Source organism: Argentina anserina, chromosome 3 (assembly GCF_933775445.1).
Source record: "Argentina anserina chromosome 3, drPotAnse1.1, whole genome shotgun sequence".
Classification (NCBI taxonomy): domain Eukaryota; kingdom Viridiplantae; phylum Streptophyta; class Magnoliopsida; order Rosales; family Rosaceae; genus Argentina; species Argentina anserina.
The window spans coordinates 4,181,955-4,202,787 of NC_065874.1; the positions used below are offsets into that span (position 1 = coordinate 4,181,955).

Consider the following 20,833-nt stretch of genomic DNA (forward strand, 5'->3'; position numbering starts at 1 on the left):
TATCCTCATATTGCTTGTGAGAAGTGTAGTTTTACATGGTCCAAATTTTGAGATATGGTCAATCTTTGCTAGAACTAGCCAGGGCCAACACACTAAAACCCCTAAACACGACAGCCTAGAAAAGAAGGAAGGGAGGCAGACGAACACTTGATAAAAAGGAAGCCAACAGGTATCATTCGTAAGCATAATGGAATAGAGGTGCATGCCAAAGTATTTGTTAAGACACTTTCTCAAAGAGAACAATGTAACTATACATAGTCAGCCCCTTCAAGCTCCCTGTACATCTTGGATGACTACTCATGGTACATAGAGATACTCCAGCAAAAAAAGAAAGAAACAAAAACAACTCTATGCAAATCTTGAATCGCATACAGACAGAGACATCATGTTCTCCAACATAACAGAAACATGAAGGTATCAACTAAACTTCCAAATGAACTAAGGGTTAGGGAGGGGAGGATGGTTTAAGCAAGCCACTAAGAGCAAAACTTCCAAACAGTCCGGCTGCACTCGGAAGAGCACAACATCCCACAACTTAGTAACTATGAACATAAATCTATGCCAGAGAACAAACCTACAATTTCCAACATCGTCACTAATTATCACAATCATCAACTTGAAAAGGAAATTCAAATGACCCTAGCACTATCGACACTACCAATTAAAAAAGGTGTTGGCTACACAACCCTTAATCAAAAACTTGAATCACATATCCAGCAAGCTACACAAACAGGACAGACGCACATCATAAGATATAACACATATTATGCTACAAATCACATTCAATCATGACTAGCAAAAACTGGAATAGCATTTCTAGCAAGTATCTCAAACAACATAAAATTCGGAATACAAAAATTTATCTTAAGAGTCATAATATAAAAACAAGCAAAGCAAATAGACCTCATCTTCACTCGTCATCAGAATCCTCATCGCCTCCAGCAGCCGAGTTGAATGCATTGAGCCTCTCGATCAACTTGTTCTTCCTCTCCTCATAGGTGAGCTTCTTCAAGTTGAACCTCTTGTGCTGCTTCGGCTCCGGCTTGGCGGTCTTCTTCTCCAGAGGATCAGCCCTAATGGCGGCGTGCACCTTCTTGTACAGCTCCTCAATCGCCTCGGCCTCAACACCCTGCTTGATGTACCGGCTGAAATGAGTCTGGTACTTCTCCGGCTCATCCTCGGTCAGAGTCCCCATATAGGCCGCCACGTGTCCACCGTAGATGTACTTCCGGTGAGTCTCAGCATCCAAGCTCTTTGAGTCCTTGGAGAATCCGGCGAACCTCTTCTCACTGTGAGGCACGTCGATCCCGCCGTCGAGAGCTCCCTTGAGAGCGCCGAAGACGCGGTTTCCGGTGGTGGTGCGGACGAGGCCGACATCGAGAAGAGCGCGGAAAGGCCTGCGGCTCTCGCCGGGCTCGACGGAGAAGTCCTCGCCGGTGGCCTCGACGTTGCCTTCGTACTCCTCGTCCATCTCAAGCTTCTTCAGAGTGCGGCGCGCGAGGAGGAGGCCGGTGCAGTAGGCGGCGGCGTAGTTGGTGAGGCCGACGTTGAGGCCGTAGCGGGGGAGCTCATGAGAATAGGCGGAGGCGAGAACGAGGTCGCCGGAGATGGTGGCGGAGATGATCTGAGCGACGATGTCCTTGTTGGTGAACCGGACGACGAAGCGGTACTTGGGAGTGTTGTACTTGTTCTTGTCCTGGTTGATGAGGCGGATGCGGGCGCGGTAGTCGGTCTTACCCTCACGGCGGCGCTTGTATTTGACCTGGAAGCGCTTGAAGTAGGCGCGCGGCTTCGAAGCCTTGATGAAAGCCATTGGAGGAGGAGAGGAGGAGGCTAGGGTTTTGGAGTCTGCGGCGCCTCTCTCTCTCTCTCTTATGAAGTGTGTGGTGAGTGACGAGGGTGTTGGGTTAGGTCAAAACTCAAGTACTCTCTCTAGGCCCAAAAGGGCATTAGCTGGAAATGACGAGAGGTAAAAACAATTCTACTTCCTTTTCCGGAAAATTTACTGCGATTCAGCTCTATTACCACCAATGGATTATCACCGCGATCGGATGATCAGATGATGCAATCTCAGAGAGAACAATGTTACTGAAACAAAGTAGGGTTGTGAATTGTGATCATTTTTATGTTAGTGATCCATTAATCAAACGTATTTGGACTGGTTAAGATCTAAGGACGCAGATATTCAAGCTCAAGTATCCTGTCCTAGTTTGAGAAATGTTGTCGATCATGGTAAGTCTCGGTGCTGACCAGAATGAGAAACAGAGAAGGGGTCCGCAAGGTAAAGAGGTAGGCAAGAGTGGACTGCCAAGTGGCTCCTCCGGTCTATCAACCGGTTGCAAGCTTTTGAGGTAGAGTGCTTATTTTACGATGATGAAGTAGTAAGAGCAGCTGGTAGCGGTGCAAGTTCATGAGAAGAATTGAAGCTGAGAACACCACAATGGCATCACAACCAGAAAAAATGTACTCTTCCCATTCCATCAGGTTCGGTTTATGGAGCCGATCTGCATTTGAACTGAAAATCAAGTTATGGAGCAGACCTGCAGCTGCCCTAGGTCGTGCAGTCATATCAACACTGCCATTGCATTGTAGGAGGAAGGGCAATGACGTTAAGATTGCAACTCAAATAAAGCATAAGGTAATATATATATATATATATATATATATCTGCTCAGGGACTTAATTTTGTACAAGAACTGCATTCAAATAGAGAATGCCTCTCCAAATTCGAAAGAACATATAAAGCCAGATGGGTCTGTCTTCACTTCTGCGGATATTCTACTGGGGTGTGAGGAGATAAGGAGGATATGACAGTCCCACCATGCACATCTGAATTTCTTAGTACAGCTGCCTGATCCTACACAACCCGGATAACATGGTGGTTATGATTATTATAACAACATGGATAGTGCCAGTCTGCTGATATTGTTTTTCTGACATTTAGCCGAGACATGGCTACTAAGAGCTCCAGTAAAAGCATGCATTTTCTTGACGATGGAGAAGCATAATTTCGAATTAGAGATTTATGTTGTCATACCTGATGGTGGGGGTAGTTCTGCTGAATTGATGGCTGAGGGATTTGATGTTGTTCATGCAGATGTGATTGTTGTTGGACTGGCTGTGGATGCTTCTGCATGTAGAATGGATGTTGTTATTGTGACTGCAATTGCTGATTGTATTGTTGTTGCAATGGAAATTGTTGCTGTTGTTGCATAGGAACTTGTTGCTGAAATTGTTGGAGTTGTTGCTGTAGTTGTTGAAATTGCTGCTGTTCTTGCAAAGGAAGCTGCTTTAGTATTTGCGATTGCGGTTGTTGTTGTTGTTGTTGCAAAGGAAGCTGTTGCTGTGTTAGTTGAAATTGCTGCTGCTGTTGGAAAAGAAGCTGTTGTTGTTGCATCTGAACATAATATTGTTGAAGTTGTTGCTGCTGATACTGTTGCAATAACAACTGCTGCTGTTGCTGGTAGTAATAATATTGCCACATCTGATTATATGCTTGGGTACTTTGCATTGCATACTGTGCATTGCCTAATACTGTCGACTGAGGCATCTGCGTAGCAACAGGTTGGACAGCGACAGGTTGGACATGCAACGGAGACTGAGATGAAGAGGCATCATTGGTGGGTTGTACATTCGATATAGGGCCGGAATTAGGTGCTTCTATATTAGCATGACCATTTGCAACTTGAAACTGATTATGATGCTGCGCCTGCTGGCTACCTTGCTGGATTTGTTGACTTTCTGAAGGTGCAAATGTAGAGGGCTGACCTTGACTTGCGGGCATTGGATGACCTGCTTCAGTTCGGGGGTATTTATGTGGAGGAACATGCTGCTGTTGTGATTTTCTTTGTAACTGCATCTGAAAGCCAAACTTTGAAACTTTACCAATTTTATCAGAACGATTAGCTTCACTCCGGTCTCCATATTTATTTGCAGGTGGCTGGAACACCGGTATAGGCATACCACTGGGCACTTCATTTCCAGCTGATTCTGACACTTTAGCATCTCTTCGGCTGTGCATACAAGACTCTTTTTCAGAGTTGCAATCAGTCTCCAGCTTCTTTTCATTTGAAGTACATGTTTCTGGACAAGCTTCAGACATGGGAGAAGTGGACAGTATTTGATCCAAATTTGTATTTTCCTGGGAATTTAAAGAAAGACTCTCCAAAGACAGTGGCTTTGGGTCTTGTTCAGTCGTATCACACTCTCGATCAACATTGCTTCCCATGGTGTTTTCTTGTAAAGATTCTATCAAATCATTTCCTTCAGCAACTTGAAATCCTAATTCTACAGATGGCCCCTTTGGTTCAGGGATATTTTCTCTGGCCTCGGAAACTTCGTGAGAATCCCTTTTCACTTCTGCCACATGGGTATTTTCTGTAGCCTCTTCAGAAACTTCACGAGATACTTGTTTCACTTCTGCTACAGGAGCATTTTCTAGGGCTTTGTCAGATACTTCCCGTGATACCATATTCACTTCTACTACGGTGGAGGACATATTTGCTTCTGGTACATTATCTGGGGACTGCTCTTTGGAAACTTCCAGAGATGTATGCTGCAATCTTTCTTGTAAATTTTCGGGTTGTTTTGATAGCGCTGTCTGGTCTGATAGCTGGTATATGGGATCCTGGCCACACTCTTTAGTATGATTTTCTGGGGATAACATTTCCTCATCCTGTAATGGGAGCTTAATCATGGAGTCAGAAGTACAATCTCTTGATGGCTGCTGAGGCATAGCAGAAGTTTCCTCTTTCTCCCTAGGCAAATTCAAAGACTTTGTGAATGTAGCTTGCCAATCAGAAACGTTAAAGGCAGACTGTTGAGCCAAGGAACTTGTCCTAATGGAAGAGGGGAACATTCGTACATGCCGAGTCCACACCTTTCTTACTTCATGGATGGTTCCACATAGGTCAACAAACTGTGCGCATCATATATAAAAGTTGGAATCAGAGGAATTAGATGGCATACAATAAACTAACTCAACAGGTGGTCGAGCAAATTGTATAGAGACTAAAAATGACAGCATCTACCGAACAAATAAGTTCAAAGAAATTTGACCTCTAAAAATAAGCTTGAAATATCCTCAGCATCTTTTGCAGTCAGACCATTACATACTCCTGATTCCTGAGATATTTCATGGGCTACAATAGAGTCTATCATACTTAAGTGTTGCTTCCCTTCATTTATCATTGCAAGCTTTATCAACTCCTGCAGAAAAATTAATTTTTCAATAAAGGTTACAGGTTTATCATAATATGGCAATGCTTTACTACACTGGGGTATAGATTGAAGATCGGGTTCAGAATCTTGAGCATATCAACAATAGGTGTGTGAGATCTCAAAAATGTTATTATTCATGAATAAATACAAAAAGAATAGAGGTACCTCTAGAAGTACTTTGCAGTGAGGCAATTGTTTAATGCCATCTATCAAGACATCTCGTGCAGCATCCGCACTATCAGTCATCTTTAAAATAGAAAGCAAGAAGTCAATAACCACATCACTCTCAGGGGCAATGAAATAATTCAAAAACTCAAATGTTAACAGAACAACGCAAACACGACAAGGATGTAATCTAAATTCAGATATGTGCTTCCTTAAAAAGTTGCAGGTTAATTTTTTATTTCCAAATTTAAGCATATGTGATCTCAAAATCAAACAAGAATACCTAAAACAAAAAAACAAACAACTTGATTCTTTCAAACGAAGGCATAATTTGTAAAAACATGGTGCCACACATACAAAAAGTAGAACAGGAAAATAACATTTCCTTGTTCACTAATTACCTACCATGAATGTAAGACGAGAGAAGTGAACATATAGAATAGGAAGAGTATGCGACTGTTTCTTCTCTGCAGCCATTGCTAGTGCTTCTCTGAATATAGTAGAAGCTGCTGTGAAATTTCCCTGATAATGTAGGAAAGGCAATAACATGTGTCAGCTTTGATTCTTAATCTAACAACATATACAGGTCATTTTTGTTTGAATTATGAAAGATCGTATTGCATACCATGCGTCTTTCCATGTTAGCCTTTAAGATAACATTCTTAACAAAGTGTGTATCCGACACTGAATTGCATTGAAGAAGAGCTGCACGGGCACCAAGTACATCTCCTATTTGCTCCTTAAACCTGGCATTCAAGAGATGAATCACCGACACTCTGCACGATTATATGATCATGGCCATAAACATCCCCAGCCATGTACAAAGCGAGTCAGTCAAGGGATCCAATAGAAAGCAGCAATAAAGCAAGTTTCAGCATGGCATAAATTTGTCACACGGGAGCTAATGGAATTCTGATATAGAAAATTTAGTAGTACTCTGTAAGTTGTTCTCAGCAGCCTTTAGAACAATATATGATGAAAAAACTAGAAAAAGGAAAAAACTTAGGCAGCAAGTTTTGGAGTGTATTTTGGGAAGCCCTTTATAAGCCCAACTGTCATATCTTTTTTATTATTATTTTTATTTTCAATATTCCAAAAGTCTTCAAATTTTCTTAAGATAGGGTAACTCAGATAGCCCATTCCACAATGGGAAGGTTTCATCTTTATCACACATCGAGTATGCTCATTATGATTACCCAGCAAAAAGAACTGTCAACAATTTAAGACTATCCTGTAATTTATCAAGGGTGTTTATTGTCTTGCCAGGCAGACTACAGTATGTATTTAAACTAAGAATTTAAAATGCTTCAGTTTACGCCCATAGTGTTTGACAGAGCCAGAGCTAATCTATATATGTTGTATAACAATAAAAGGTCACAAATGTGCTAGTCATCAGTCAACCTATTCCAAACAGTAGAAATGTTGAAGCAAAATATTGTTGCAATATATATGAATTATAATAAGACATTATTGAAAGAATTTAGAATGAAACATAGAACTAAGCACCTTTAAATTATAAGCATGACAATCCATGGTTGGAACAAAAATACCTTCAAATATATTTGGGTTGCTCGGTCAAGAGAATAGTTTGCAATCTCTCTTCCTCCATTGATTTCCATAAAATCCACATAACGCATCCAAAACTCAGGGTAATTAGCACAGGGAATCAAGCACCTCTCATAAAGCTTCACCGCCTGCACTCAAGTAAGGAAAGGGTTCAGCATTGATCAAAGAAAGGCATCTGGCCAAGGCTGCATATGCAGAAGAACATCATCAAAACCATACCCAATCAAAATCCCCTTGCATCTCAACATAGTCCAGATAGTGATGCCAATTCTCCAACTGATCAGCATCAAGCTCCTTCACATGGAAGTAAGACCTCCTTATATTGGTCTCGAAATTACTGATCTTTTCATCAAGCTTGCATGCTTCGTGATACAACTGTTTCCCGATATACATGTATCTTTGCAGCGCTTTAGACCTTCCTGAGCCAATTTCTAGATTCAGAAGGTCTTTGACTACAAGAGAGATTTCATTATCTCCATAAAAATTAGGGACATCATCTTTAAATACACCTTCTGACTGCAAATCCAAAATAGAATTACTCTGGGTTTTCAACTCCTCTTTAAACAAGATGGCCAACTTCTTCAAACTGAAGAAAACATAAAACTCATCCCTCGTAAGAATACTATCTATGTGGTTCGAATAGAAGACACAAAACGACAAAATACTAAAGCAAAAGAGATATAGTTGTGATAGAATTCATAGAAATCAATTATGAAGGAACGTGCAGATTGTCAATCCCATGCAAATAGAGTACCGTGAAAGCCACAGACCAAACGACTGCAAATTCAAGGAAAAGAAAACGGAGATGACACATAGAAGGTGAGCTACTGCTGGTTTTGAGTTGCTAATTAAACTTGTTCACCATACCATACTATTACTATGTCAACATGCAGTAACTTTCACGGAACAATAATAACTCCAAATGAGTGAATCAAGGTTTATCAGGTTCTATCTCAGATAAAACAGCCTATACACACACATTAACATGATTCATAGCCTGAATCAGTAAATGCATTATATGTACCTCGCATAGTAAACGTGCAACTTCTTGGTAGGGAACCTAAGAGCTTGGATGTAAATCTGCGCCAGTAAACTCCACTCCTGCTGAGAATACTCAAACTCAATGTACTTGTCCCACAAAGTGTAGCACCCGTAGTCCTTCCGAACAAACGACATGCCTCTCTTAAATAATCTGCACCGAAAATTTCACATCGACAAATAAAATATATCCAATACTTCAAACTCACTTACAGTACAGCACCAACAACTAAAACAGGTAAAATTGACCTAAATTATAAGTTACATTGCATCAATGTGAGGGGAGTCATCATACATTTACCTGCGAATATCGGATGGTTCTTCGAAAAAGGACATACCGAAGGTACAGTAGTCGAGCCACAGAGGAACGCAGTAGGTTGCAGCCTGCAGAGCTCGTTCGAAGACCTCAACGACTTTGTCAATGGAGGAGAGACGCGTCTTGTGGTCAGCGTACCTCCTCCAGTATCCATGGCACAATGGAAACTCCGCCAAGAAGGGATCATACACTGTAGATATTCTGTCTACGTCATCCTGGCGTAAGATTTTGAAAGAGCGAAAAATTACTAATGAGAAATTGAACTAAAGGAGAAGGAGGAGGAAGCGAATTTGACTTACGGGAGATGAAGTATCTATCTGCGAGATGAGCGAGGTCCAGTGATCGAAGTCCGGCGAAGCTCCGGGGATTTCACCTGGGAAGAAAAGGAAGGAGTAAAGCTTCGGCTCTGGTTTATCGGAATGCTTCAATTTTAGTGACGAGAGAGAGAGAGAGAGAGAGAGAGAGAGAGAGAGATTGTGTGTGTCTTACCTGGCGTCTCCGATTCCATTGGCTCAGTCTCTGGTACGGAATTGCAGCTCGTACTCATAAACAGAAGAAGTGAAGAAGAAGAAGAAGAGTAACATACTATGGGCAGGCGTAGTTTATATCAGCCTAGCCCAAGTCTTAAATGTAAGGGAAGGCCCACGGTTGGGTAGAAATTAAAATAGTAAATTATTATTACGGCGACATCATCTAAACTTTTAAGGTTTAGATTTTAGTTGCAGATTAAATAGTACAAAAAGAAATTACGAAAATAGTTTAAAAAAAATTTCATATATATTTCATGTGTGAATCACCAACTAATCGGCTTCAATCAGCTATCGATATATGTAGACTATGGGAGGTCTAAAAACGTATGTCCCGTCCCGTTTCATAATATTGGGATGGGACGTGGGACGAATAATTTTTATCACGCTTCGTCCCGTCCCGTCCCGTCTCGTCCAACTTTTAATGAAAACTTAAAAATTCTTATATATTTGTATCAAAATAGAACTAATTTATGTTCTTAATAACTCTAAAATTATATCAACTCAAATAATAATGATAAATTATAATATTTTGAACATAATATGCATTTTTTTTTGTTAAAGTTTCATTATTAAATGTTAATTTGTTAATGAAAAAGTAAAAATATAAATTTTTATTTAAATTCATATGAATGTGAGATTTGTCCCGTCCCGTCTTGTCCCGTCCTGTGCCCACCCCTAAAAATGTAGACTGAGAACTCGTTGTGTAAGACATGGCTAGGCAGACTAGTTATATGTGAGAACTCGTTTACAATTAGTTTCTCTCATGCTCTATTTTACGTAAGAAGTCTTGAGAGAGTTCTGCAACAACTGGAATCGGACCGAGGGGTACAAATGCGTTACTAATCATTTATTTTCTCAATCAAGAAAAAAATAGTTGAGATTTGAGTGGTAGTAATGAATTCGATCGTTAGAGAATGGTCAATTTCTCTCTTGATTCACTTATTGATTGAACGGAATATCATTTAGTACGATCTCTTGAGAAGGCAAGACTCACATACGAACAAATAACTATTGCAACGGTCTTAATTAGTGTTCAATCTAATTTAATGGTTGTTTGATCAATGATCACTAGGTAATCGTGAGAACATTTGCAAATATATAGGTGAGGTCACGTCGATCATAGGTCTAATGTAACATTTTGCTTCACCAGTAAAATTAAATTGATAAATACATTCAATTATTTAGAGCTCATGTTGGGTATGGCTTTGCCATCTACACAGTACGTACGTATATATAAAATTATCTAGATATAATCGATGACGATGAGTATTATTTTGCTGTTGTTGCTCTATCCCTAAGACACTAAACTGGAACCCGAGTCGGTCCTTTCAGCTGGGACGGAGCCAGGGTTCCATTACTGCAGTCTGCTAAATTGATGGACATATCTATGAGAAAGGAGATGTACACGAAACGAACAATCCCCAATTAATGGTCATTTTTGCTGTTGCTGCTGAACCACCAATACGCTAGCTTTGCTCTGCGTGTCTGTGGAGGCTAGCAAGTCTCCGATAACCCCCAACTCTGGGAACTCACTCCATTGTTCAAGTCCTAATGTCTGAGCACTCTTCACCTCGTATCGTCGTCCCACAATAAACAAGTCGTATTCATCTTCTTCCAGCAATGACCTAATTTTCGTCGTCGTTTGCGCTGCGTCTTCCACCACCTCCTCCACATAATTCACGTACCCGTTCCCACTATTCAGGTTCATATACCTCAACATCTCCCGCTCCTGAAGCTTCTCCAATTTGGCTTTGTTGAACTTGTTGCCGTCGTCGTCCTCCCCCTCGCATTCGACTGCATCAAGCAAATGAATCACCGTCAGGCTTATGCACGAGTCCCTGGCCATGCGTCTGGCGAAGACGAGTGCTTCCCTGTCGTCGTTTCCTCCCAAGAAAATCATTGCCACCTTAAACATCTCTAATTCCATGACGGGCTCCAAGATTTTTATGCGTCCACGATTCACAAGAATACCAACTGAACAGGGCGCTGTTTCAAGCACGCTGATATTCACTGCTCGTATTTTCTCGTTCTCCGATTCGATTGTACTATTTGAGCCTAGGGTCGACCATTTCCGATGGAAAGGGAGGATTATAAGTGATGTGAGCTTGTCAAGCGCGAGGGTACATATATCGTCGTGCATGTACTGTGCTGGCGTAATGGACGTGAACATGTTCACGTTCACTGCTCCGGCGTTGTCCCTTTGGAAATGATCAAAGGAGAGGATCACATTTTCCGAGCAGGAGAAGTTGGAGATGGTTCTCTTTTGTTTGTTGTGAGAAATGAAGATCGGAGTGGTCCGGCCGACTAGCTCGACGAGGTGGAGGACGGACACAAAAATCGGGCTCTCTTGTGTCGGACATGCAGTGTCAAGGAGGTTAATGATGGCCGGAGTGTTGTCCGATCTGGTGACACATGCGAGGATCCGAAGCTCGGAATTAGGTTTGCAATTCGACATGTTTCTTTTCTCATAGCCTGTGTATTTTCTCTTAGGATCGTACAATCGTTTTACCAAGGGTGGGATGATGATTGCATTTACTACCACGCCACAAACCAGAGCATCATACATTGATAAAGTTATAACCTGCATATATATCGTAAAATCTTCGATCAAAATTATAGAACAGCATCGAATATATGAAACTAATCGAAGATATTATGTAATCAAATATGCATTCGATCTGTTTGTTTTTGGTTTTCATTTTTTACTGTGAATTCCAAAACACTGAACCTATCTATTAGATAGGGAATGTACGTATAAACAAACATACAAGATATACGTACCCAAGTGTCTCGAGCCAAAGAGTACACGGCCATCTCAAGCACACCTTGACTGCTTAGTATGAGAGCAAGTGCCATTGCATCTCTAATAGGCATCTTGCAACACAAGGCAGGCACCAAAGAGGCGAAAAATTTGCTGACAAATACTAAACCGATGATGATTGCGGTTGCGAGAAATACGTAGTAGTGAGCACGCGGCACTGTTCCGTACTCGTTTCCATTTAGCCGTACAGTAACCCTCATCATGCATGTTATTACAAACACCGGCATGAACACCCAGTTGGTGATAAAGTCGAGCTTCTTCACCAATGTTGATCCTAATGGCGGTCCACTAGGCACAGCCAAACCTAGGATAAAAGGTCCGGCCGTAACAGTCATACCGCACAAGTGTGTAATCAACCCGGAGAACAAAAACGCTATCATGATGAACAACACGTAAGTGTTCTTCACAACTCTCCCCTTAGGAGTTTGTTCGATCATCCAAACCATAATTGGGCGACAGACGTAGATAACAATCAGAATAAAAACCACTAATACGCCTAAGTTTCGTGCACCTGTTAAAAGATCAAAGTCCACGCTCTTAGCAGTAAATCCGAACACAACGACGATCACATAAAGTAGGTCACTGATGAGTACAGAAGACAATCCAAGTCGGCCAAGTTCCGAGTTCAGAATCTTAAGCTGATTAAGGAGAGAAGCAATGACTGGAGTCGTAGTTGAGCACTGGATAGCTGTAGCAAATAAAAGCTGAACAACTTGTCCGTTCCCTAATGGCCAGTTAAGGTGAAAGTAAAGAACGGCTGCCATGCCAACCATCAAAGGCACGAGGAAGTTTGAAACTCCAACGTACACGGCCTTTCTTCCAGTTTTTCTGATTAGGCTCAAATCGATTTGTACTCCGATTAAGAACAGAAAGAGCGTATATCCAAACAAAGCTATAAGATTCAGTATTTCTTGATTGGTAAAGGTAAACATGGGATTTTGAAGATATTTCGTTTCTGTAATTTGATGAAATCCCACATCACCTAGGAGTATTCCAGCCTGCATACAGAAACAGAAAGAACAACGTACGTACTTAGTATTTGTAAGGGTATGCTTATTTAGAACGTACAGTATGCTTGCATGCATGTAAGTACGTACCACAATTTGAGCGATAAAGCTAGAGAGGCCAAACATCTTGAGAAAGAAAAACGAGAACTGGGTGAGGACGTACATGAGAGTCAGTTCTAATTCCAACAGTGGCATTGAACGATTTGGAATTGGAAAAGTGTAGCTCAGGAAAGGAGTTGTCAAATTCAAGACCTCATGCTCAGATCTGTTCCATAATCCAACCGAATTAACGGGAGGTGGAAGATCCATACATATAGTACTTGGAGGAATCTCCGTAATGAATGTTCCGAACACATTGTGCGACATGAGCGATTGATCGATCGAGTTGTTCATCCTCAAGAAGTAATTAGTCTCAATCGGATTCAATTGTATTCGAGCTATTGCTTAATGATTTGTAGAGGTGCAGAATATATAAGCGACTTTATACCCTGTTAATTACCGATGTTGTTATACCCGTGTTACCGGCGTAATTAGCAAGAAAATTAACAAACTAACCGTAGCTGCTACCAATTATCAAAGTCTTTGACTCCAACTGAAGATCAAACTTAAAAAGAAGCTTCCTTCTTAACAAAATTAAAGCAACTGTGTTGTGAGTTTTTCTTCTTCATAAAAACAAAGCTACACGTATACATAATACATGGTTACATTTGTTTGTTTGTTTAGGTTGTTTTGTCAGTCTTAAAATACATCGATCAACATAACCAATATTTGCACGTATGATGATTACCCATTTTATTTTACGTGAATCATGGCTTTGTATAAATTAAAATCTTATGATCATATTGTCTTATTCCAACATTTTTATCGAATTTTGACGCTTTATTCCTAGCTTTATCAACATTGTTCTTACTTTTTAGTTGTGCGTGAATGAACAGTTTGAGAAATGGACGTACAATAATGATCAGGTAACCCGTGACGTTGAAGTCATTTTCAATCCATCCCAAATTTGGGCAATCTTTAGAATACCGTTAAAAAAAATCCGACCTGATCGACCGACTCCTCCATGGATCCGACTTTGGAGACCCGCAAACCCACCACGTGGATCCTAATTACTTGCCGGAGTATTTGCTCATTCCCGTAAATAAAATCCTGGCCTCCTCATACTCTCTCACTCTCACACTCTCACTCTCCAATTCTCTCTCTCTCTCTCTCTCTCTCTCTCTCTGAGCAACAATGGCGAGCCTCTCACTCTCCTTCACGTCAGCACACACTCTCTCCCTCCACCGCCGCACCTCCAAGCTCGTCTCCGCCGTATCTCAGCCGCGGCTGCTTCAGGTCCGCGCCGCGAAGCTCTCCCCCCGCGCCACCGCCGCCGTTGGCTCGCTCCGGTACAATCCTCTGAGGTTAGTTTCGTAATTTCCGAAATCGAGCTCTGGACTGGACTATATATATAAATACAGTGGTTGATTTCGAAGCTCTGGATTCGTTTTGTTTGTATAGAGTTTCGATTAGCGGAAGCGAGGACTCGACGTTGATGATGAAGAAGAAGAAGGACAGCAGGAGGGGAATGACTACGGTTTGTTACGCTGCGCCTCTCTCAGTCCATACTATCCAGTGGATCGCCACCATTTCTTCTGCGTAAGAAACTCTAGATTTTTTTTTCATGAAGAAATTGATTATTATTTTCTATTTCAATTTTAATATCGTTTTCGGTCTGTGGTTCAATTTTGTTATTCGATTTGCAGGATCTTGTTGGCTGTGAAAGGAACAGCTGTGCAGAAATCGTTTCTGGTGCCATTGTTTGCTCTTCAAGCTCCTGGTAGCTTCACCACATGGATTAAGTGAGTTTTTTTTTCTTCTGTTTTTGCTTCTTCTTTTTTTTTTGAATTTTTGAAGAAGTTATTCGTTTTTGGTTGCTTGATTGTTAAGTTTGGTGTTGTGTTGGTATCTATTGAATCAAGGTAGCCTTTTTTTTTTCGAGGCGATAAAAGCATGACTTGACTTGGTTGACATGTACATGACTGATTTGGCTTGCAGGGGTGAATATGGCTTCTGGACTGCATTTCTAGCGCTTCTCGTTCGCCTCTTCTTCTTCATTCCTGGTAGGTCTTCTCTCCTTTGATTCATTCCTTGGTTTGAGTGCTACGGTAGACATAGGTGGAGAGTATCTTGTTGGTGTTCTTGATTCTAAGTTTCTATTTTCGGCATGGTTTGTTGACTTTATGGATAGTGGAAACATCCAATTTACTTTTAAAGATACCTTTTTTGGGAATCATTCTTATGAACATGCATATATTCACCAGTATTTAAAGATTCTGATCGTACCTTTCATACTATTGACCGTAGTTTTCAGACAGTGAAATGAATTTCTAGGTCCCTCTGTAGTTTGCTTTTATCGAAGTCTTTGTTTTCTGCTCTAAATTTGACGTTTGAGGGGTTTATTACTATAGCTTCAACTAGCCATCCTGATTATATGGTCTCTTTTTGCTCTATTTCAGTGGAACTTGAATTGCCATTAGTAGCATTACTCCTGGTGATTGTTGCTCCATACCAAGTTATGAACCTAAGGTAAGGATACAAATTTCACTACACCAATCTTGACCGTTGTGTAACTTTCTAAGGTCTTGTGTTTCAATATGTCCCGTTGGCAGGGGAAGACAAGAAGGTGCTATCATTTCTCTAGTCATTGCGGGATATGTGGCTTTTCAGCATTTCACAGGCATTGGAAGCTTGAATCAATCATTTGACCGAGGTTCAATTGTTGCAACCTTAGCCATCATTTGTGTCACTGTCATGTCTTTGCTTGCTACTGTTATGACTTTCATGTAAAGTAGAAAGTAAAGTAGTGATCATCTAGAGTTTGAAAGCTTGAGATCAGGCATAACTGCTGAACCTTTTATGTTCTCTTTCTGAATATGTATAAGATGAATAAAGTTCTCAGTGTTCATATTTTTTCAATGTAAGGAAATATTGTCAACTAGTGTTGCCTCTCTTCTGGAGTTCTGTTCCTGAATTATTCATAATGTGCAAATTCTACAATATTGCATTATAATGGAACTTTCTACATGTACAAAAACATAATTGTACCCAAGGCATTTATGATATTACATTATTACATTTCAATGATTTCATCAATTTTAGACTACTCATGTTGCACCTCTTCTCTCTGTTGGTGCACTGCTGAGCATTTTTATCTAAGCCTTTAAACGATTCATTGCTGATATGAGAGTCCCTTTTAGTAGTTATATAGAGGTATCTTGCATGAAAATACTATTATGAACGAATTAAGCAAGATTTGAATAGTTGAAATTTGAAAATCATTGTTCAATGAAGCGAATGATGAAGAGCTTATTATCTGTTGCCTTCTTAGTCCAAATAGGTATCATGGTAGAGTTATACGGTCAAATTATCATATCTTCATGTCTTACTAGCAGTTGGGACATGAGTCATTCTTCTTCCAAATATTCTACATCCATTGTTTCTAACTATGTGAACGAATTTTATAGTTGAACTTGTTACTCTGTTGTATGCTTGTTGCTCAATGGGATCAAAATAGATAATGTTCTAGCTAGTATCATGTAACTGAGCATCTCATCAATACTCATATAATATGTGTAATATCCTAAAGCCTGATTCAAATTAGCTAATAATTTATTGTGCTAATACTGTAGAGAAGGACCTATATGTCTACAAGTACAAGTACCTAAAAAAATTCTATGCTTTCTGACTTTTCTCTCAGGTTTAACAGTCAACTAAGAGGTATACATAGATGAAGTTTGACAATAGTGTAGATGGTGAGAACAAGGCCTTGAGAGAACATGATAGCTCATATCAGTTCTCAGTGCCTCCTTGGACTTTATGTGGGTTTTCGGCAAATGAATGAGTTGCCATCTAACCGCAGATTGAATACTCAGAACTTCCTGTTGTTTTAGAGGTAGATTGCCAGAAGAAGTGATCCCAAGAGTTTGGTGGACAGAAGAAGCATGCAAGATGAGATAGAGTTAGCTGTGTTGGGGGACTCTGAGGGCTCGTCACCATAAATTGTTGATCCACTGGGCGTAGCTATGGATGGGGTGGTTGTGGATGGTGGTGTAGTCGTAATTGTTGGTGTCGACATTGTTGGCGATGGTGGAGTCTGGTAAACTGGAGTTGTTGTGCTGAATTAGGAGAAAAAGAGTGAGATTTTAATTTACTTGATGTCTCCATAATTAAGGTGAAGCTGGTTATGAAGATTACCTGGTTGATGTTGCTGATGACGGATAGTGACAGCTACCACTACCTGCGATAAGATAGAGTGAGGAGTTCATCATTTATTCAAGCACCATACAACAAGAATTGTTGGGAATTCTAATTTATCAAGTGAAGATCTGGAAATGTTGGCTAAAGATGTAGGAAGCTATAGCTGGCTACAATATTCAGGAAGGTACTTTCCTTTCTAAGATATGGGTGGTTCTGTTTTTTCTATAATTTTAAAGAAGTAGAATTCCAGTCATGAGAAAATCTCAGGCCAAGTTTTACTTTAAAACAGAGTTGTTGAACAAATGATAAGGTTTGAATTTCACATCCTTTTATAGAATATTGCTGGATTAAGTTCATAGATGTCTTACTTGGGTCGGTGGTAGTCAGTTGTGCTGTTCCTCCAAAACTACAGCTGGTTGGAGCTGGGTTCTTCTGGTAATAGTCATTGAAGGCATAGGAAGCGTGATCCCGGAGAGTGTTTGGGTTATAACAGCTTCCACTTGGTTGAACTGGTGAACAGTCTGCACCTCCGTAGCCACAAGCATAATCCAGAGCTACCTGCAGGGCAGTTTCTGAAGCAGACTGGCTTGCTATACACCAACTACCACCTGAAGATGTAGGGGTTGTGGTGGGAGTCGTTGGAGTTGTGGTGGGAGTTGTGGGGGTTGTAGTGGGAGTCGTTGGGGTTATGAAGGGAGTTGTTGGGGTTATGGTGGGAGACGTCGGGGTTGTGACTGGTACTGTGGGGGTTGTGATGGTTGTAGGTGGTGGTGGGGATGCCGGGAAGATTAGTGTGGGAGTTGTTATGGTTGGACTTGGATTAACTACAGGAGTTGTATCGTACTGGGTAGTGGACACTGAAGATGAGAAAAGTAGATGGTTTTCATGATTAACTTGTCTTCTGTTTTGTTGGATGGCTTCCAATGGAGGATTCTTTGGAACACTTGAACCTGAAGAAAGTAAAAGCATGGTAAGTTTCTTTTTCTTTTCAAATGAAATCATTGGAGAAGTTGCTAGGATTTGTATGGGAACATCATGCTCTCATATGTATACAACTCCTATGAAAGTTAACAGATTGCATTCTTGACAAATTGTTTCAGTCTGAAATCAAAAGTAGATAAATAAATAAATAAATAAATGCTTCATGCTCTTATAATCATCCATGCCTTCGGATATAGGTGTTTGCCAAATGCATGCATGTCTGCAGTTTTTCCTTATATTTATGCTTTAATATAGCAGATTACTTGTGTCATGAATGAAGATTGAACATACCAGAAATTTAGCGCATGTCAATGATGAAGCAGATATACATATATAAGAGAATTGCATAAGCAGACAACAAGGGAGTCCGTATTCGATTCAATTTACCTGGACTAAAGAAAAGAAACAAGAAAAACAATGCAGAATGCCAAAGAGAGTTAACACCCATCTCTCCTAGTTGCTTCCTCAACACTTTGGTTGTATAGTTTTCTCCTGGGTTCTTGCAAGAGAATGATAGGGAAGAAGCTAAGATATACTACACCAGAGAAACAGCAATCTTTGTGTATTTGCAAAAGAAGAGTTTACCTCTTTTGCCTCCATTTTATTATATATATCATGAGGAATCATAGCTTTCTTGGATCCAAGAGAGAATGGAAAAGAGAGAAGGGATCGAGAATATGAGAAAACTTGAGAAAGGAGGCATTGGGTAGTTGGATATTGCAAGCAAGAGATGGCTCAATAAAGTGTGTATGAATGAGAAAGGCAACTGAGGTGATCTGCCATCTGCTGGGTTTTAAATCTGGTGTTTAAGTTGATAAATCAACCTATATGTATGACGGTGATATACTGATCTTGCTGGGTTTCTCCTTTATCTTTTCCACTCTTCTTTCTACTGTTTTTGTTGTACTTTGTTAGATTTCATTGTTCATAGTACTGAATCAAAAAAGTTAAAGCTGCCCCATTAGGAATTTGTGAGTGGCATCTGATGATTTGTAATCAAGAATATTGTCTCCCGAGTCTATTTATATTAGTGAAAGTGCCAATTGCCCATGAAGGAAGAAACATAAAACATGATTCATTTCTGTAAAATATATACCCATGTATGTGGTTTTTACTTGCTTTCTTTAAGAACAACTTGGCCTAAATTATGTTATTTCCCAATTCTAAGCCTAGTTAGTTCATCTTAGTGTTATCAGTATGCTAAAACAACTTTGGATCGAAGTCCAAACGGTAGAGGAACTATTTGGATTGCTTTCTCTCTTTTGGAGTTGTTTGCATGTAAAAGGGTCCTTGCCTACGTAGATTACCCAAAAGCAGATGGCCAGATTTGGAAAGGAATTCGGAGATAGTGACTTCTACAACTTAGTTGGTTAATTGAAAAGTCACTAAAAATTTCATTTCCACATTTTATAGGGTTGAAATGGTTGAATACATAAAAATTAAAAAAAAAAAGGAGTGCAGTTCATAACGAAAATATTAAAATCAATACGAACTAATTTGGGTGTGGAGGCTGTTTTAATAACTTGGGTCGATAAAGAGTGTTCATCCGACTAGAACTTCCGGAAAAATCTAGCTGATTTCTCATACATAATGCTATGCGTTTTTCCTAATCGTTCTAGGTTTAAAGAGGATAGGCAGACATCTATCCCTCGAATGGGTCAAATCACTTTCCTCAAGTATTCAGGTATACGACCAAAGTACCCAAGTCTATTTAGGAAACCAACAGTTTCCTACTACTTCTCCACTAATATCCTTCATTCCCTGTAAGATTAGGTATCCGGCATTTATATATATAACATGAACACCCTGCATTCTTTCCATATTGCTAATTAACATACAGCTTACTATTCTTACAACTTCAATCATGATAAGACACCATTTCCATAGTGAAGTGTGGCAACCAGAAACCAACTCCAAGGTATCAATTTCAAGCTGCAGCGACCTGTTCTCGATCAAATTCCAGCTCTTCGAAGTCACCAGAAGCAGCGGCGAGGACTTGGAAGAATCAAAGCTTGTAGCTGAAAAACAAACTAAACAACTCTCTCGTACCCAGCTATTGTGTTTGAGGTCTCGGGACACCTGGTTAATCTGCACAGGTGCTCTTCTCAGCATGGGCGTCCCACATGATGAGCAGCCTACTATTGTTGCAAAGATACTCGAGGCCTTGCGAGTCGCCGTTCCCTTCCGGCCTATTTGTGTGGTCGTCAAGGACATCGTGACTGTGGAAGAATGCAATGGAGCTGATGAAAGTTCCAAAGAAATCAGAAATTATGGCTTGGAAGCTAAGAAACAGGAAGAAGAAGAAGAAGAAGAGGAGGAGGAGGAGGAGTGTGTTATTTGTCTGGAGGACTTGTCTCACTTTGGCCCCAAGAGCGTTACACCCTGCTCACACATTTATCATAGAGATTGCATTCGGGAGTGGCAAAAGAAGACTGAGGAGAGTGGCCACTCGTGCTTGTGTCCCATGTGCCGACGCCCGATCGCTAATGTGGAGATGGCCGGGGAGCCGTCGACACAACCATCTTCGTGGTCGATGGCATTGTCACGCCCCCCACAGTACCAACGCATAAATGATGATGATGAAGAAGAAGAAGAAGAAGAAGAAGAAGAAGAAGAAGAAGAAGAAGAAGAAGAAGAAGAAGAAGATGTCGTCGAGACGGAGTCGCTACATCAAGTCTCGTGCTGCGAGATTGCTGGGTGTACCATAACAACACTGCTGATGATCCCTCTATGTTTTGTAATGTTCCCTTGTTGTTGGTAATAATTTTAAATGCGACTAGAGATTTAAAAAAAAAAAAATTCATGGATACTTGTGTTCAATTTGTATACTTACATCAATTACGTACCGGACACTGAAAATACACAACTTGGTATAACTGTTTTAAGAATATTAAGGGAAAATAACATACCCAAATCTTGTCGAGTTGTATATTATGAATTGAAACTGAAA

The 20,833-nt window shown here is 40.4% G+C and overlaps 5 protein-coding genes across 7 annotated transcripts in view; 1 reads left to right on the forward strand and 4 right to left on the reverse strand.

Annotated features, from left to right (window-relative positions):
* LOC126788605 (cold-regulated 413 inner membrane protein 1, chloroplastic-like) overlaps positions 1 to 15,654 on the forward strand; it is a 131,635-nt gene extending 115,981 nt beyond the window's left edge. For all 3 annotated transcript variants that reach the window (XM_050514613.1, XM_050514614.1, XM_050514615.1), the window contains exons 2-7: positions 13,879 to 14,066; positions 14,164 to 14,301; positions 14,409 to 14,504; positions 14,701 to 14,765; positions 15,162 to 15,231; positions 15,315 to 15,654. In XM_050514613.1, coding sequence (XP_050370570.1) covers positions 13,897 to 14,066; positions 14,164 to 14,301; positions 14,409 to 14,504; positions 14,701 to 14,765; positions 15,162 to 15,231; positions 15,315 to 15,492 — 717 coding nt within the window. In that variant the 5' untranslated portion in view covers positions 13,879 to 13,896 and the 3' untranslated portion in view covers positions 15,493 to 15,654. The remainder of the gene's footprint in view (positions 1 to 13,878; positions 14,067 to 14,163; positions 14,302 to 14,408; positions 14,505 to 14,700; positions 14,766 to 15,161; positions 15,232 to 15,314) is intronic.
* Positions 794 to 1,884, reverse strand: LOC126788599 (60S ribosomal protein L5-1-like). Its single transcript, XM_050514606.1, has one exon. The coding sequence runs from the start codon at positions 1,811 to 1,813 to the stop codon at positions 911 to 913; it is 903 nt and encodes a 300-aa protein (XP_050370563.1). The 5' UTR covers positions 1,814 to 1,884; the 3' UTR covers positions 794 to 910.
* On the reverse strand, positions 2,762 to 8,837 carry LOC126785878 (pre-mRNA-processing factor 39-2). The gene is given in 12 exon segments (XM_050511543.1): positions 2,762 to 2,857; positions 3,038 to 4,918; positions 5,059 to 5,208; positions 5,386 to 5,466; positions 5,791 to 5,907; positions 6,011 to 6,161; positions 6,928 to 7,079; positions 7,171 to 7,537; positions 7,976 to 8,143; positions 8,291 to 8,520; positions 8,605 to 8,678; positions 8,795 to 8,837. Coding segments are annotated over 12 exon segments (3,486 nt in total). The 5' UTR covers positions 8,814 to 8,837.
* On the reverse strand, positions 10,268 to 13,029 carry LOC126785880 (cation/H(+) antiporter 4-like). The gene is made up of 3 exons (XM_050511546.1): positions 12,754 to 13,029; positions 11,617 to 12,654; positions 10,268 to 11,416 (listed from the first exon to the last, which is right to left on the reverse strand). Exons 1-3 carry the CDS (start codon positions 13,027 to 13,029, stop codon positions 10,268 to 10,270), a joined length of 2,463 nt encoding a protein of 820 aa, XP_050367503.1.
* A 147-nt stretch (positions 15,655 to 15,801) lies between the features above and the next one.
* On the reverse strand, positions 15,802 to 18,931 carry LOC126788598 (PLASMODESMATA CALLOSE-BINDING PROTEIN 1-like). Its single transcript, XM_050514605.1, has 4 exons — positions 18,271 to 18,931; positions 17,271 to 17,852; positions 16,900 to 16,942; positions 15,802 to 16,820 (listed from the first exon to the last, which is right to left on the reverse strand). The coding sequence occupies exons 1-4, from the start codon at positions 18,329 to 18,331 to the stop codon at positions 16,592 to 16,594; spliced, it is 915 nt and encodes a 304-aa protein (XP_050370562.1). The 5' UTR covers positions 18,332 to 18,931; the 3' UTR covers positions 15,802 to 16,591.
* Positions 18,932 to 20,833: the final 1,902 nt, after the last annotated feature.

What these genes read in the sequence shown, in the direction of transcription:
- LOC126788599 (XM_050514606.1), bottom strand. Translation starts at nt 1,813, where the DNA reads ATGGCTTTCATCAAGGCTTCGAAGCCGCGCGCCTACTTCAAGCGCTTC.
- LOC126785880 (XM_050511546.1), bottom strand. Translation starts at nt 13,029, where the DNA reads ATGTCGCACAATGTGTTCGGAACATTCATTACGGAGATTCCTCCAAGT. An exon ending in GCTTTATCGCTCAAATTGTG is followed by an intron (nt 12,655 to 12,753) that starts GTACGTACTTAC and finishes TTCTGTATGCAG; the next exon opens with GCTGGAATACTCCTAGGTGA. An exon ending in CTTTGGCTCGAGACACTTGG is followed by an intron (nt 11,417 to 11,616) that starts GTACGTATATCT and finishes ATATATATGCAG; the next exon opens with GTTATAACTTTATCAATGTA.
- LOC126788598 (XM_050514605.1), bottom strand. Translation starts at nt 18,331, where the DNA reads ATGGGTGTTAACTCTCTTTGGCATTCTGCATTGTTTTTCTTGTTTCTT. An exon ending in GTTTCTTTTCTTTAGTCCAG is followed by an intron (nt 17,853 to 18,270) that starts GTAAATTGAATC and finishes TACTTTCTTCAG; the next exon opens with GTTCAAGTGTTCCAAAGAAT. An exon ending in ACTGACTACCACCGACCCAA is followed by an intron (nt 16,943 to 17,270) that starts GTAAGACATCTA and finishes ATCTTATCGCAG; the next exon opens with GTAGTGGTAGCTGTCACTAT.